Here is a 17,099-nt window from a genome sequence, read left to right on the forward strand (position 1 = left end):
CGACCCTCCTCCTCCTCCTGTTGGCACTGGGTTCTTCTTTGTGGGCAAGAAGGACCACACGCTACGCCCCTGCATAGATTACCGTGGTCTTAATGAGATCACCATTAAGAACAAATACCCTCTCCCTCTCATTGACCCTGCCTTTGAGCCCCTCCTCGAGGCCACTGTGTTCTCCAAACTGGGCCTTCGTAATGCCTCCCACCTTATTCGGATCCAGAAGGGAGACGAATGGAAAACCGCCTTCAACACCCCCCTGGGCCATTTTGAGTACCTCGTCATGCCTTTCAGCCTCACCAATGCCCCTGCAGTTTTCCAAACCTTAATCAATGATGTCCTCCGTGACATGCTCAACCGTTTCATCTTTGTATACCTGGACGATATCCTCATCTTCTCCCAGAACATGGATGAACACACCCAACACGTCAGGCTTGTGTTGTGCCGGCTACTGGAGAACAAGCTTTTTGTCAAGGCTGAGAAATGTGTGTTTCATGTGACGACCAGTCAGATTCCTTGGCTTCATCATCCAACAGGGCCAGGTGAAGGCAGATCCAGCAAAGGTTCAGGCAGTGGTGGAGTGGCCCACGCCCACCAATCGCAAACAGCTACAGCGGTTCCTTGGGTTTGCTAATTTCTACAGACGGTTCATCCGAGGCTAAAGCAAAGTAGTATTCAACCTGCACAGTCTGTGCCCGCAGCAAGGTTTCCCACCAACCCCAGGCAGACCAGTTGCACCATTCGCCTATTCCCCGCCGCCCCTGGTCCCACATAGCAGTGGACTTCGTCACTGGTCTGCCCCCTTCGGAAGGAAACACCGCCATACTAACGGTCACTACATTCCCCTTGCCAAATTGCCTTCGACCACTGAAAATGCTAACCTCCTGGTCCTCCATGTCGTCAAGCTCCACGGCATCCCCAAGGACATTGTGTCGGATCGAGGACCTCAGTTTTCTTCTCAGGTCTGGAAAGGCTTCTGTCAAGCCCTAGGTACTACCACCAGTCTCTCCTCTGGATACCACCCCCAGACTAACGGCCAGACGGAGCAGACAAACCAGGATTTGAAGACAGCATTACATTGCGTCACTGCTCGCCGCCCGTCCTCCTGGTCCGTACACTTGCCGTGGGTTGAGTATGCCCATAACTCCCTGACCAGCTCCGCCACAGGCATGTACCCCGTCATGGCCTCCCTGGGATACCAACCACCCCTGTTTACGGTCCAGGAGGAGGAAGTGGCGGTGTCCTCCGTTCAAGCAGGCCTTCGTAGGTGCCGGCAGATTTGGAAGGAGGTCCGGTCTGCGCTCCTCAGTTCGGTCAGCCGCACCAGGCGCCTGGCCGACCGGCGCCGAATGAATGCACCCACCTAGTGCCCTCGTCAGAACGTGTGGCTCTCTTCATGGGACTTACCCCTTCAAGTCAAGTCCTGCAAACTGGGACCCTGCTTCATTGGACCCTATGAGGTGGATAGGATCATCAATCCCAACAATTTCCTCATTAAAGGTGCACCCAACCTTCCATGTCTCCCTACTCAAACCGGTGTCCTCCAGTCCCCTGTCCCCTGCATTTTCTGTGTGATTGTTATCTGCTTTTTACTTTGACTCGATAAGGCATCCCGTTCATAAGTTCCATTTATAGTTATCCGCATTCATCTATTTGCAAAGAAATGTTCAGGCGGAAATAAAAAACGCCTAGTGTGTTCAAACTTATGTAACTCAGTGTCAGCAACACTTAAAGTGATTCTGACTATTGACGGGGAAAGCTTCAGAGTGTTACCTTTAAAAAAAACAAGACCATGGATTTACTCCAAAAAGTTCAAGTACAGCTTGCAATTTACTTTGGGTATGTCTTGATAGGCGTTTTAGGAACATTTTACAGCAACACTAAGAGGTTTAATGCATGATAAAATCATTGTCAGTGTTAATGGATTGCTGCGTTAAGGCATGTATAACGCATTAACGTGCACAGCCCTAATATATATATATACATATATAGCAATATATGTACATATACATACATATAGCCATATATGTAGCTTAAAAACAGACGCCTCAAAGTTCAACTAGCAGTCGAAACCATTGCAAAGGTCCCTTACAGCAGCGGTTGAGACCGGATTATCAACTAATCGAGCCGCTCTAATCAACTCCCAAGGGACGCTGAAAACTCTGAGACTTAAGAAATACAAAACTTGCATTGACCTCTGCAACTATGTTGGAGACCATGTTCCCCACTACCAGAGATATGCAAGGCTGGTGTGTAAGCACGATTATAGAAGATAGTCATATATGTATATATTCATATTTATATATATATATATATATATATATATATGTATGTAGAGTATGTGTGTGTGTGTATATATATATATATATATATATATATATATATATATATATATATATATATATATATATATATATATATATATACACACATATATTTATTTATTTCACATACATTAACTACATTCCTGTTTTTTCCATGTCAAATTACTATAAATTTGTCTACTACAAATTGATTTCACTTTAGATTTAATAGGTTTATAAATTGAACTATCCACATATTTCAACTTTTGTGCTATTTAAAATGTAGATTATAATTTTCTTCTCTTTAGGAGCATTGTACATATGATGATAAATAAAGAGGTGAGTCGTTGTTCTGTCGCAGCCTGGTGTCCTGTGTGTGTGATTAAATAAAAAGCATCAGTGCACAATGAGTCTGTAAAAGCTGTGTATCAGGTGCACAATTGAAGGTGCATGAGAGTGTTTAACTCCAGATATGTTGTACTAGTTTCACCTTCAGCCAGAATGAATGGATCAGGAAGTATGTACACGTGTAGTTGTTGTTCCTGAGTTTTATAAATGAGCTGATGATATACATGATGGAGAGTTACTAGTGAGTTAGTCACTGGGCTCATGGTTTGTGTTATCAATTTAACAATATAAGAAATGCAATAAAACACTCAACACTTCCCACTGAGTCCTCTTTGAGATCATGTTTAATTTTCTATGTCTGAAAATTCACTTGTGGAATTATTTCAGTTCATCAAATCCAATAGAAATGAGCAACAACATGTTTTAACACTTTGAAACAAGATAAACATTTAATGACACTTGAGTTATTTCATCTACATCGTATCTTTGTGACGAGTCAACATTTTATAACAAAAGACACGTTTACATGTATTCCGTATTTTGGACATTTGCAATCCAAACATGATGGGATTCAAAAGTGGCTGAATGATAGCAAAATACAGTGAGAGGATGATCCGCAGCAGTCTGGGTACACTGGTCATATCAAATCTACTCTGAATGATTTCAAAGCAGCAGCCAAAAGAAAAGTTGAGCAGGGAAGCGAGGTGAGGTGTGCAGGTACTGACCGCTTTCTGTCGGGTCTGTTTAGAACCAGAGAAACAAACGCTAAGAATCTTCAAGTACGAGAAAAAGATTGGAAGCAGAGGGACTAAAATAGAGAGAACAATACCAAAAAGTCCATAAATGTTATTCACCCAAGTGTCTGAACACGCCAACTTAACTACATGGTAGTTATGACAAATTACACTGTTTATGGTGTTTCCACAAAATGTCAAACGGATGTTTAAGGATAAGGGAATTAGGGTTTTCACGAAAGAATAAAACCATATTACAGCAATAAAGATAACCGCTTTGTTAAATGTCATACGTGTGTTATATTGTAGAGGATAACAGATAGCAAGATATCTGTCATAAGACATAACGGCTAAATTAGAAATCTCTATATTTACATAAGTGTACAGGCAGAATATCTGCAGGAAACACAGTGGAGCAGAAACCGTGTGAATGTCAGAGAGGATCTGAACCAGAAGGAATGGAAACAACCCTGTACTACCATACAGTTCATTCACAAACAGGCTGCAGAGAAACAGGTACATAGGTTCATGTAAGCTTCTGTTCATGCAGATAACCACAATGAGAGATATGTTGACAATAAATATAACAGTGCATAACATTGCAGTTAACATAAAATACAAGTACTTTAAATTTCCAACGTGCACATAAGCTCCAAGAATGAAGTAAGATGAAGTTGATGAAGTTAAATTCAACATTCTTTTTTTAAAAAGGAATACAAAATGTATCTGTAAATGAAACAGGATTACATCAAACATGATTCATAGTCACCTGTTGAGCTGCAGACTTCTGCAGCCACTTCCATCGGCTGCAGACTCTTTTATACCTTTTCAGAGGTGAAGAATCTAACAGGCAAGTCAAACTTTATTATCAGGTCTCACACCAGCCTATCAGATCACGTTCAGTCCCGTCGTCAGTCTCACCTTCCTACTGTGGTCATCCCCTAGGTCCCATCCTCGTCTCCTGAGTCTGATTGTCACCCTGTTGTAGTCACCTACATCCAGTTGTTGTCCCTGACGCCAAAAACCTACCGTCATTGTCTCGTCATCACGTCATCGTATCACGTCATCGTCCCGTCATCGTCTCGTCATCGTCCCATCATCATCTCGTCATCACGTCATCGTCCCGTCATCGTCTCGTCATCGTCTCGTCATCGTCTCGTCATCACGTCATCGTCCCGTCATCGTCTCGTCATCGTCTCGTCATGAATGAATCAGCCAGAAAAGAGGTGTTGCATCTTGCCTGGAAAAGGGAAACCGGGTCACCCTCTGGAGCCAAAATCTGTCAGTGGAGCTCAGCCGGGCACTGCCAGAGGAATCAACATGGAGCCGCCACCTTGTGGGCCCACCACTTGTCTGGGTAGGCATTGGGGATGAGTGAATTGTGTGGGAAGTGGAGCTATACAAACTAGATATAGTTGGGCTAAGTTCCATGTACGGCGCTGGTTCTGGAACCAAACCCCTGGAGAGGGGCTGCATCTGAAGGAAAAGGCCTTCTTTATGTGACTGCAAGTAGTAGAGTGGAGGTGAATGACAGCTGTTTGTGTTGGGTGCTGGAAAGTAGGCTCCCACCGATTGTCGAACCTCAGATTCAGGATGGCCAATGTGCATTCTGTCGGGTCATTGTATAACGGGGTTATCCCTTGTCACCGATCCTATTTGTTATTTTCATGGACAGGATTTCAAGGCACAGCTGGAAGGAGAAGAGTGTCCAGTTTGGGGACCTCAGAATTGTGTCACTGCCTTTTGAATATGATGTGGTTTTGGTGGACCATTCAGAACGGGACCTTAGGCAACCACTTGAGTGTGAAGCGGTCAGAATGAGAGTCAGAACCTCCAAGTCTGAGGACATATTTCTCTGTCGGGAAATTGTGGATTGCACCCTCCGGGTTGCGAGTGATTTACTGCTGCAGGTGTTGTAGCTGACCCTCGTGGTGAAGAAGAAGCTCAGCCAGAAGGCAAAGCTCTTGAACTGCCAAAATACATGCGGCACATTAAATGTAACACCAGGGACAAAAACACACTGGACCACTGCTGACTAAAAGATGCATATCGCTCAGTCCCCCGTGCAGCTTTGGGACTCTCTGGTCTTTGCCTGGTTCATCTTCTCCTGTCCTACAGGCAGAAATTAAAATCTGCAAAGTCTGTGGTGAAGACTGTGAAGAGATGGACCAATGAGGCCAAGCTGGATCTACAGTCCTCTTTGCCTCCACTTATTGGAGTGTTTTGGGGGCTGCTGCTACAGACCTGGATGAGCTCACTGACACTGTGACATCTTATATCAGCTTGTGTGAGGACATGTTCACCTTCTGCACATACAACAACAATACACCCTGGTTCACTGCAAGACTCAGGCAGCTTCATCAGGCTAAAGAGGAGGCCTACAGAGGTGAGGACAGGATTCTGTACAAGACACACACTGATGAGGGAAATCAAGGTAGCTAAGAAGAGCTACACTGATAAGCTGGAAAACAAGTTTTCCGCCAACAACCCCTCGTCAGTTTGGAGAGTTGGAGAGGCCTGGAGGTTCTCACCAACTACAAGAGACCATCCAACCCACTGAGGACAATCACCAACTGGCCGACGACCTGAGTATGTTCTATTGCAGGTTTGATAAGCTCACTTCCACCCCGCCCAACTGCCCCATCATCAAACAATCACCTTCACACTCTGCCTCCTTCTCACCTCTCCCATCCAACCCCCTACCGGCACTGAGGATATGCGAAGAGGATGTGAGTCGGCTCTTTCACAGACAGAAAATCAGGAAGGCTCCGGGCCCAGACGGTGTCCCTCCTGCCTGAAAGTCTGTGCTGACCAGCTGGCCCCCATCTTCACGCAGATCTTCAACCGATCACTGGAGCTGTGTGAAGTCCCTTCCTGCTTCAAGCGCTCCATGATCATCCCGGTCCCCAAGAAATCCTCCATCACAGGATTAAATGACTACAGACCCGTCACCCTGACGTCTGTGGTCCTAAAATCTTTTGAGAGACTGGTGTTGGCCCATCTGAAGGACCTCACACGGCCCCTGCTTGACCCATCTGAAGGACCTCACACGGCCCCTGCTTGACCCATCTGAAGGACCTCACACGGCCCCTGCTTGACCCATCTGAAGGACCTCACACGGCCCCTGCTTGACCCATCTGAAGGACCTCACACGGCCCCTGCTTGACCCATCTGAAGGACCTCACACGGCCCATGCTTGACCCATCTGAAGGATCTCACACGGCCCCTGCTTGACCCATCTGAAGGACCTCACACGGCCCATGCTTGACCCATCTGAAGGACCTCACACGGCCCCTGCTTGACCCATCTGAAGGACCTCACACGGCCCCTGCTGGACCCATCTGAAGGACCTCACACGGCCCCTGCTGGACCCATCTGAAGGACCTCACAGGGCCCCTGCTGGACCCATCTGAGGGACCTCACACGGCCCCTGCTGGATCCCCTGCAGTATACATACTGTGCAAAAAGGTCGGTGGATGATGCAGTCAACATGGGACTGCACCATATGCTGCAACACCTTGACTCCCCAGGGTATATGCAAGGGTTCTGTTTGTGGACTTCAGCTTGGCATTCAACACAATCATTCTGGAGGTACTTCAAAATAAATTCACCCAGCTCACTGTGCCAGCCCCCACCTGTCAGTGGATCACAAACTTCCTGACAGACAGGACGCAGCAGGTGAGGCTGGGAAAAATCACATCAAGCACCCGGACTATAAGCACAGGCGCCCCACAGACATGTGTCCTCTTCCCACTGCTCTTCTCTCTCTACACCAATGACTGCACCTCAGGGTGCTGAGTCTGTTAGACTCCTGAAGTTCGCAGAGGACACAACGGTCATCGGCCTCATCAGGAACGGTGACGAGTCTGCGTACAAACGGGAGGTTGACCGGCTGGTCCTCTGGTGTGGTGAGAACCACCTGGAGCTGAACAAGCTGTGGAGATGACAGTGGTCTTCAGGAGGAGCCCCCCAGCACTACCCCCTCACCATACACAACAGCCCTGTGTCTGCGGTGGACACCTTCAGGTTTCTTGGATCCACAATCTCCCGGGACCTGAAGTGGGCCTCCAACATCAACACCATCGGGAAAAATGCCCAGCAAAGGCTGTACTTCCTGATCCAGCTCAGGAAGTTCAGCCTGACTCAGGAGCTGCTCCTGTTCTTTCCACTGGCCATCACTGTGATGAACAATTAATCACAGTCTCCCATCTGCACTATTTTCACTACTCTGACTACAGTTGTCTTTAATGTCTTTTGTCTCTGTTGTCTTTTTTATATTCATCTTGTTTATTGTATATTATGGATGTATATACGTACAAAGAGCTACGTGAAACCAGAGTCAAATTCCATGTATGTGTAAACACACATGGCCAATAAAGCTGATTCTGATTTACCAGTCCTTCTAGGTTCCGACCCTCATGTATGGTCATGAGCTTTGGGTAGTGACCAAAAGACTGAGATCACAGACACAAGCGACAGAAGAAAGAACAATTGAAAATTCACTTGTGGAATTATTTCAGTTCATCAAATCCAATAGAAATGAGCAACAACAAGTTTTAACACTTTGAAACAAGATACACATTTAATGACACTTTAGTTATTTCATCTACATCGTATCTTTGCGACAAGTCAACATTTTATAACAAAAGACACGTTTACATGTATTCCGTATTTTGGACATTTGCAATCCAAACATGATGGGATTCAAAAGTGGCTGAATGATAGCAAAATACAGTGAGAGGATGATCCGCAGCAGTCTGGGTACACTGGTCATATCAAATCTACTCTGAATGATTTCAAAGCAGCAGCCAAAAGAAAAGTTGAGCAGGGAAGCGAGGTGAGGTGTGCAGGTACTGACCGCTTTCTGTCGGGTCTGTTTACAACCAGAGAAACAAACGCTAAGAATCTTCAAGTACGAGAAAATGATTGGAAGCAGAGGGACTAAAATAGAGAGAACAATACCAAAAAGTCCATAAATGTTATTCACCCGAGTGTCAGAACACGCCAACTTAACAACATGGTAGTTATGACAAATTACACTGTCTATGGTGTTTCCACAAAATGTCAAACGGATGTTTAAGGATAAAGTAATTAAGAATTTCACAAAAGAATAAAACCATATTACAGCAATAAAGATAACCGCTTTGTTAAATGTCATAAGTGTCTTATATTGCAGAGGACAATAGATAGCAAGATATCTGTCATAAGACATGACAGCTAAGTTTAACAATTCTACACCTCCATAAGTGTACAAGCAGAATATCTGCAGGAAACAAAGTGGAGCAGAAACCGTGTGAATGTCAGAGAGGATCTGAACCAGAAGGAATGGAAACAACCCTGTACTACCATACAGTTCATTCACAAACAGGCTGCAGAGAAACAGGTACATAGGTTCATGTAAGCTTCTGTTCATGCAGATAACCACAATGAGAGATATGTTGACAATAAATATAACAATGTATAACATTACAGTTAACATAAAATACAAGTACTTTAAATTTCCAACGTGCACATAAGCTCCAAGAATAAAGTAAGATAAAGTTGAGTTTACCATCATTCTAGTTCAAGATGACTAAACTAATGGTATCAAGCTTCACTTCTCTTTTATCAAACCAAACTGCATCATTGGATTTAGTTAAAATCATTGTTATAAATAACACAGGCACTGTACAAACACTGAAAACACTGCTTCACTGTTTAGTTGAAAGGATCAAGACAAAAGAAGAACTCACGAGCAGCAATACTTACAATTTACTCCCCAGCCTAAATGAATACACAAATACACTTAAAATAGATTTCTTCAATGACACAAAGCATTCATTCTACACACAGATAAATGTGTGTAACCTGCTGATGAGCAGACTGCCAATGTGAGGCTGCTTAGATATCTGCTGTTTATACCTCTGCATGTGAAGGAAGAGCATCAACACCAGACCCACCTCCTTCATGTCTGACAAGGATTACAAGAGGAAGTTGTTTTAACTCGGCCGTACATTATGTAATCATACATTATGTAAAATTATGTAAAGTTTGATATTTTAGGAGTCTCGTATTTGGGTACAAAAAACGTCTCTATAGATCCCCTTTAGTTGTGAAAACCCACACTTTTTGCCAACAATGACCGATTGACATGCAATTTGCCACACATGTCAGGGTGGGTCTGCTTTACAAGAAAAGTGAATCATGACAATAAGCTCCGCCTACTTAGATTTTCCACCATTTTGAATTGAGTGAAAAACCCATTATTGCGAACTGCTCCTAAACGCTGGGTCCAATTTTTGTGAAACTTTCTGTGGATCATCATTGGTTCAATGTGATCAAAGGATCCTTTCAACTTTGTTGATATCTCATTGCGTTTAGAAGATATGAACCAATGAACCTCTTAATATGTCAATACACACAACTTCCAAATCACTTGGCCTATCCTCACACACTTTGTAGCATATGTCAACATCGTGTCCCTTAACATGCCCACATTTTTTATAGTAGTGAATCCCCCAATTTTGGCATTTTCCTTATTTTCAGGCGTTGTATTCTGACGAACTCCTCCTAGAGATTAAACACGATTGATTTCACATTCGGGCAATATGATGTTGAGACCTTTGCAGGGAAAAGTTATTTCAGGATTTTCAAAATATCGAACTATGTGAGCGCAGAGCAGCGGCAAAGAGACACCATTTTCCATGAAAATGGAAGTTGCTTTAACTTGGCCATACATGATGGAATCTACTCCATATTTCTCATATGTCATGACCTCCTGACCCTGAAGACATCCATATGATCAATTTTCATCCTAGTCATAGCGCCACCTAGAGGCAACAGGAAGTTACATGTTTTCTACTTGTACACCGTGCTCCTCACAGATTATTCAGATCCCTCTCAAAATGCGTCGGAACAGACTTAAGACATTGGTAATGCATCACCTTGAAGATTGTAAGGATCCGTTGAACGGCGTAGCGTCGGTCCATCGCAGAAGTTCGATCCTTCGCCAGGACCGAATAAACCGATGTAACTCGACTCCACATGATAAGATCCTTTCCAGGTTTCACATGTTTGATCAGCCTCCAGGCCTGAAGACATGTGCAGTCTAATTTTTAATTAGAGTCATAGCGCCACCTAATGGCAACATGAAGTAAATATTTCTATACTTTGGCTTGCTTCTCTTAGTCGGTCAATCAGATCAACTTCCAATTACTTCTAGACAAACATAAGACTTTCATGATGTCAGCCCCTAAAGCTTTTGATTTTTGTGTAACGCTGTTGCCGTGGCGCCCCATCCTTCGCGGTCAACAACGAAGGTACTTTTGAGGGACTAAGCATGCTCGACACGTAACTAAACTTGGCACACACATTTAAAGGCAAAGATGTAGTTGCCTGATATGACTTGAATGACTCAAAACTGGAACTTCGGCTCGATAGCGCCCCCTACAAATATTCAATTAAGCAGCCCCAGCGCTACGGTTGACCTACATGTATGAAACTTGCTAGGAATATGTAACACATGTAAACTTAGAAATAACTCTCTTGGGACCATGCTCTAAACCGTACAGGAAGTCAGATAGCGCCCCCTAAAAAAACGTGTTTTTTTTGACAACCTGTGAGTTGTGAAAGCCCACAGTTTTTGCCCCCTATCACCAATTGACCTGAAATTTGGCCCACATGTCCGGTTGTGTCTGCTCTACAAAAAAGTACGTGGTCGCACTATAGTCCGCCTACTTAGAATTAACACCATTTTGAATTTTGATAAAAACAATTTTTTCCTCAAATCTTCCTAAACGCTGGCTTCGATTTTTACAAAATTCTCTGTGGATAATTAAAGGTTCAATTTCATAAAAATATATCAAAAGCTTGTTTGTATCTCATTGTGTTCAAAAGAAAAGGACCCATTAACTTCTTAGGGGTAAATTCAACTAAATTCAACAAAGCAGCCCTTGCAGTACGTTCAACATAGATATACAATATTTGATAGGCGTATGTACCACATATAAACTTAAAAATAACTCTCTTGGGACCATGCTCTAAACCGTACCAGAAGTCGGCCATTTTCATTTTCGTCCTTCATTTCTAGTTCAAATTGCCATAGTTTCCCAGTAGGTGGCGCTCTGACTATGAGTTAATATTGGCATGCAGAAGTCTTCCAGCCATGCCTCTCATAAAGCATGTTAACTTTGGAACAGTTTTGACAAAGTACAGTGGAGTTAACAGCTTGCTGCATGATCACGAACCACATGCAATAGTCGTCACACCACTTCCACGCCGTTCCATGAAACCTCAAGCTTTCGATCACTTTTAATACATATTTGTATCTTTTATATATATATTTACATGTACAAAATATATATACATATATTCCATTTTCCAGAGGTCAACCTTTCTGCGAAAAAGAGGAAATATGTGTCTGTCATCACATCAAATGACAGAACTCAGTCTGCGCTTCCCAGATCTTTCTGCCATTGAGAACGAATTCAAGCTGTTCTCGACTCCCTTCTTGATGATGCAGAAGAAGTGAAGAGAGTCTGAACTAGAACTGATGGAGATGCAGTGATGAATCTCTGAAGAACCAGCTTCAGTTTCTCTCCCTACCGACTTCTACTGGAGCTTGGAAAAGGCCAAATTTCCTCTGATGTGATTTATATATATATACACATAATTGACCTCATTTGATTCATTTGGCCATATACCTCACCTGAGTAGCCCAGACTTTCATATATTTTTCTGTTTGTGGCCCTCGGTGAAAAACGCTTTGACACCCCTGATATATATGTATATATATATATATATATATATATATATATATATATATATATATATATATATATATATATATATAATATATATATGTGTATATATATATATGTGTATATATATATATGTATATATATGTGTATATATATATATATATATATATATATATATATATATAATCTTCCTCTAAATTAAAGCTGCGAGCAGCTGTGACTGGGCCCTCGCTTCAAGCACGTCGGGGTAAGCCAAAGGGTCACCGGCTCGTCCGTCCGAGAACGTTCGCCTGCCAGGCGGATGTTCGAGGCCGGGAGAGTCGGCGACCCGCCGGCGTTCCCGACGTGCTTGAAGCGAGGGCCCAGTCACAGCTGCTCGCAGCTTTAATTACCTGATATAATTGTAATGCTTCAAAATGGTACTTTGGTTCGATAGATATAACATGTATAAAACTAGATAGGCATATGTAACACGTCTGTACTGAAAATAAAGTCTCTTGGGACCATGCTCTAAACCGTACAGGAAGTCAGATAGTGCCCCCTAAAAAACTTGACAACCATTGAGTTGTGAAAGCCCACAGATTTTGCCCCCTATGACCGATTGACCTGAAATTTGGCACACATGTCTGGGTGGGTCTGCTCTACAAATGAGTCAGCCGTGGCATTAAGCTCTGCCTACTTCAATTTGCCGCCATTTTAAACTTTGTGAAAAATGCATTCTTGCCAAATTCTCCTAAACGCTGGGTTCTTACTAAATCTTCTGTGGATCATTATTGGTTCAATGTTATCAAAAATAATCAAAGATTTGTTGATATCTCATTGTGTAAGACTTTCCTGATACCAGCCCCCAAAGTGTTTGATGTTTTGTGTAACGCTTATGCCGTGGCAACCCGTCCTTCTCGGTGAACAACGAAGATGCTTTTTGAGGGATGAAAGGGTTTTTCATGGCCATGAAAAACAAAGATGATTTTCAGGTGCTAAAAATGCTCAAAACAGAACAAAACATGGCACACACATGTAATGTCTTAAATGTAGTTATATGATATGAATGTAATGCTTCAAAATGGAAATTCGGCTCGATAGCGCCCCCTACAAAACTGAACAAAATGTAGACAACCCTTAAGTTGTAATGAAGTGGAGCTTCTAATGAGGACCAGGACACGTCTTGTCTGAACGGAATCACTTTACTGGTGAACTGCAGTCTTAAAACTGTTAAAGCGATTGAGAACGCGCTCTTGCACCCGACATGTATATAATCCACACGTAACATTCAAATTAGTAGCATCAACAAGCATGTAACATTGTACTTTCTGCCTTCAAAGTAAAAGCACTTCCTGTGTCCATACTCTTCAAAATAAGAGTAAATAATGTAATAAAACAAGTTACAACATTCTCCCGCCCGATGAACAGTTGTTCATTACTATTCAGCCCATTACTTTAACTTATCTCTAATGGATATATCAACTGAACAGGTCTCCTCAACAAACTGCCTGTAGAGGTATGAACAGTACAGGAACGAATGAGTCCATCCCTTCCAGGGAAGAGTTCTTTTATCCTGCCCATCTTCCAGTTCTGCCTGGGCGCGTTGTCCTCTCCAATCAGGATGACATCTCCCACCTTCAGCACAGTGGGTGTGGGTGTCTCGCACTTGTGAGCTGAGTTCAAGTCCATCAGGTAATCTTTTCTCCAGCGATTCCAAAAGCTGGTTAAGAGTCTCTGCCGGTACCTCCATGTCCGGCCCATGTCCTCTCTGCTCACGTTGTTTGTCTGGGACGGTGGCAGCATAGTCTTTGATTTTTGAATCTCTCTTGATGTCCTGTCCAGATTTCAGCTGGACGATGTCTTGGTTGAAGCTCTGCTCTTGGGTCATCTTCACCCAATATACTTCTGCTGCAGTGAGCTCCTCTGAAGTTAGCTCTCCCTGAATCCTTTGACTACAACGGGCATTAGCTATGAATCTTTTCACCCATGCAGTTATTCTTAATGCAGGTTTTAACCTACTGTACTTCTCCAAGTCCAATAGTGGCTCAGCTGGTTCAGTGCTGGTCAGCTGTACTACAACCTGAAACTTAGACCTAAGCTCAGTGTTCACCTCATCTTCAACACAGTCTTCATCCATGTCCTTTGCCCGATCAGTTGATAACAGTGATGCAGGTCCGCTCCACCACAGCTGGCTTTGGATGAGATTGTCGACGCTCTGGCCTCTGGTAGGTAAATCAGCAGGATTAGTTTTACCTTTGCAGTGACACCACAACTCTGGATTTGTGAGTCCTTGTATTTCAGTCACTCTGTTGGCCACAAATGGCTTCCACCTTTGTGCTGTGCTTCGTATCCAATGGAAAACAATCATTGAATCTGTCCACATGTGCAGCTGATTTCTTTAGTAGTAGTAGTAGATTGCTTGAGTGGCTTGAGGAGATTACTTCCTAGTCTCGCTCCAATCAGTGCACCCATGAGTTCCAAGCGTGGTAACGTCATTTTCTTCAGTGGGGCTACCTTTGACTTGGAAGCCACAAAGCTTGTTACAACATCTCCTTCCTTGTTCTGTCCTTGCAGATAGGCAACAGCACCGTATGCCTTCTCACTGGCGTCGCAGAAGACGTGCAGTTTGATCTACAAGTTTGGTCGGATCTCGATCTGGTACCATCTTGGAATGTCCACCAGGTGGAGCTGTGGCAGCTCTGCACACCACTGATCCCATTTTTCCGCCAATTCTGGGGGAAGCTGCTCATCCCAACCGATTCCCCTCTCCCATAGTTCTTTAAACAAACACTTTACTCAAATAGTGAATGGAGTGAGGAAACCGATGGGGTCGAAGACTCTGGCTGATGTCTGTAGCACACTTCGCTTTGTGTTTTCTTTGTTCTTTACAATGTCCAGTAGTCCCTTTAAATCAAACACAAAACTGTCCTTTTCAGATCTCCATACCAACCCCAACACCTTCAGTACATTTCCACAAATGGCTGTGTCTGTTGTGTGCTCCACTCCCCTTTCTGTCCACTTGTCTCTCAGGTCTGGTGAATTTGTCACCCATTTGCACAGGTTCATGCCGGCGTGAGACAGAATCTCCTTTGCTGTTGTGGTAACTAGAAGTGCTTCATCCACATCACATGAGCTGGAGATAAAATCATCTACGTAGAGGGACTCTCTCAGTGCCTCCACTGTCTCAGGCTGTTGTGCTTCATACTGCTTAATATGTGTTCTTATTGTTGCAGCTAACAGGAACGGGCTGGATGACACTCCAAAAACCACTCTATTCATTCTCATGATGCGCAGCTCATTTTCACAGTCTTTGGTTGGAGGTCCATGTAGCCACAGGAACCTCACAGCATCTTTGTCTCTTTTTGTTAGTTCTATCTGCAAGAAAGGCTTGGTGATGTCTGCCGTAAAGGCTATCTGGTGGAGTCTGAATTTTATCAGCACATCTAACAGATTTGGGTTCAGGTTAGGCCCAGCTAGTAAACAGTCATTAAGAGAGGGGCAACTCTCTCCGTGTGATGATGCATAAAATACAACCCTCAGTTTAGTTGTCACCTTATCTTCTCGAAGGACAGCATGGTGTGGCATGTAGTACTTCACAGCCTCAGTTTGATCTGCCGCTGAGGTGTGCTCTGGTACATCCTCACAGATGCCTTGCTGCAGATAATCTTGTATGACATCATTGTATCTTGTGTAGAGCGTTGCATCCATTTTCAGTCTCCTCTTGAGGCCTTCAAATCGTCTCCTCGCAACTCTGAAGTTGTTTGCGAGATCTGGTTTGTCAGGTCGCCACGGCAACTCAACTCTGTAGCGGCCATCCTCGTACTTTATAGTCTTTTGAAAGTTCTGAAGAGCTTCCGTTTCTTCTGGGCTCTGGATTTGTTCATGAACAATGCCCAGTGACTCTACTTACCAGAAAGCATGTAGGTGTTTTGCTTTTTGAGTGTCCTCCTCTAGGCAGATGTGCATGCAAGTGGCATGGGTTACTCTGGATGTGTAACTGGACCCTGCAGAACCCATCCGAAGCTGCTTTCAACGGCTACTAGTGATTCTGTTATCCTCTGAACCTTGCCAGTCACTATTCTCCAGTAATAGTCTGCTCCTATTAACACTGACACGTCTGGATCCTCAGTTCCCTGTGGTGGAAATTCAGCAAGTTGAAGACCTTTTCTCTTTAACTTCTCTTGGATAGGTTCGCTGGGGATCTTTATCACAGCCGTGCACACTTGAGGGGTTTCCACTGCTTCAATCTCAATGTTTTGCTGTGTATTCCACACGTTTCCCAGTGACACTCTTACGATGTTGCGACGTGCAGTGACAGGAGAAGTGCATGTTCAGCGTCTCTTGCCTGACTACTGGCAGTTTCAGTGCTTTAACTACATCTTCGTGAATGAAGCTTTTCTGGCTACCTCCATCTAACAGGCAGTGTACCATTTTCCTCCCCGCTGGGGCGACTGCCCATGCCTTGGCTGTGTGGAGCAACACTGTGTTCTGAACGTCAGCTCTCGGTTTCACTGTGCTGGACACAGAGGATACCACAGCATCTGTACCACCAGTCAGCATCCGGCTTAACTTCACTTTGATCACAAACTGACTGGTGATGTCTGCGATGGCACAAGGCACACGAAGCACCCTTGACTCTGCAGAATTTTGCTCCGTGTTTTGGGCCTCAACACACGTAGCATCTTCCCAGTTTTCTCAGTTTCTCCTTGCGAGAAGCCACAGAACTGTCTGGACAGTGTTGGGGTTTATGGTTGGCACCATCACAATACACACAGGTCTGACAAACATTACTTGCTGTGTGCAAAGCTGTTGCTGAAGGCACGCTCCATCTTTTAGGTCTGTTTTCATGAACAGGGTCTGGCTTACCAAATGATCTGTTATTTGGTATAAAGTCTCTTTGTGTGTTACCTGGTCTGGTGAGATGAAGAGCTCTCTCTCTGCTTTGGACTTCATTTTGCAAGAACTGCACGAGATCAAGCACTTTCCATTCGCCACTAGAG

The 17,099-nt window shown here is 43.9% G+C and overlaps 2 protein-coding genes across 2 annotated transcripts; both read right to left on the reverse strand.

Annotated features, from left to right (window-relative positions):
* Window positions 1-3,118: 3,118 nt before the first annotated feature.
* On the reverse strand, window positions 3,119-4,075 carry LOC306742572 (olfactory receptor 2A14-like; the record flags this gene model as incomplete). The annotated part of the gene is made up of 1 exon (XM_079224963.1): window positions 3,119-4,075. One exon carries the CDS (start codon window positions 4,073-4,075, stop codon window positions 3,119-3,121), a length of 957 nt encoding a protein of 318 aa, XP_079081089.1.
* Window positions 4,076-7,017: 2,942 nt separating this feature from the next.
* Window positions 7,018-8,933, reverse strand: LOC306742573 (olfactory receptor 10A6-like; the record flags this gene model as incomplete). The annotated part of the gene is made up of 4 exons (XM_079224964.1): window positions 7,018-7,063; window positions 7,165-7,313; window positions 7,774-7,833; window positions 8,031-8,933. The coding sequence occupies 4 exons, from the start codon at window positions 8,931-8,933 to the stop codon at window positions 7,018-7,020; spliced, it is 1,158 nt and encodes a 385-aa protein (XP_079081090.1).
* Window positions 8,934-17,099: the final 8,166 nt, after the last annotated feature.

Source organism: Taurulus bubalis, assembly GCF_910589615.1.
Source record: "Taurulus bubalis genome assembly, chromosome: 10".
Taxonomy (NCBI): Eukaryota; Metazoa; Chordata; class Actinopteri; order Perciformes; family Cottidae; genus Taurulus; species Taurulus bubalis.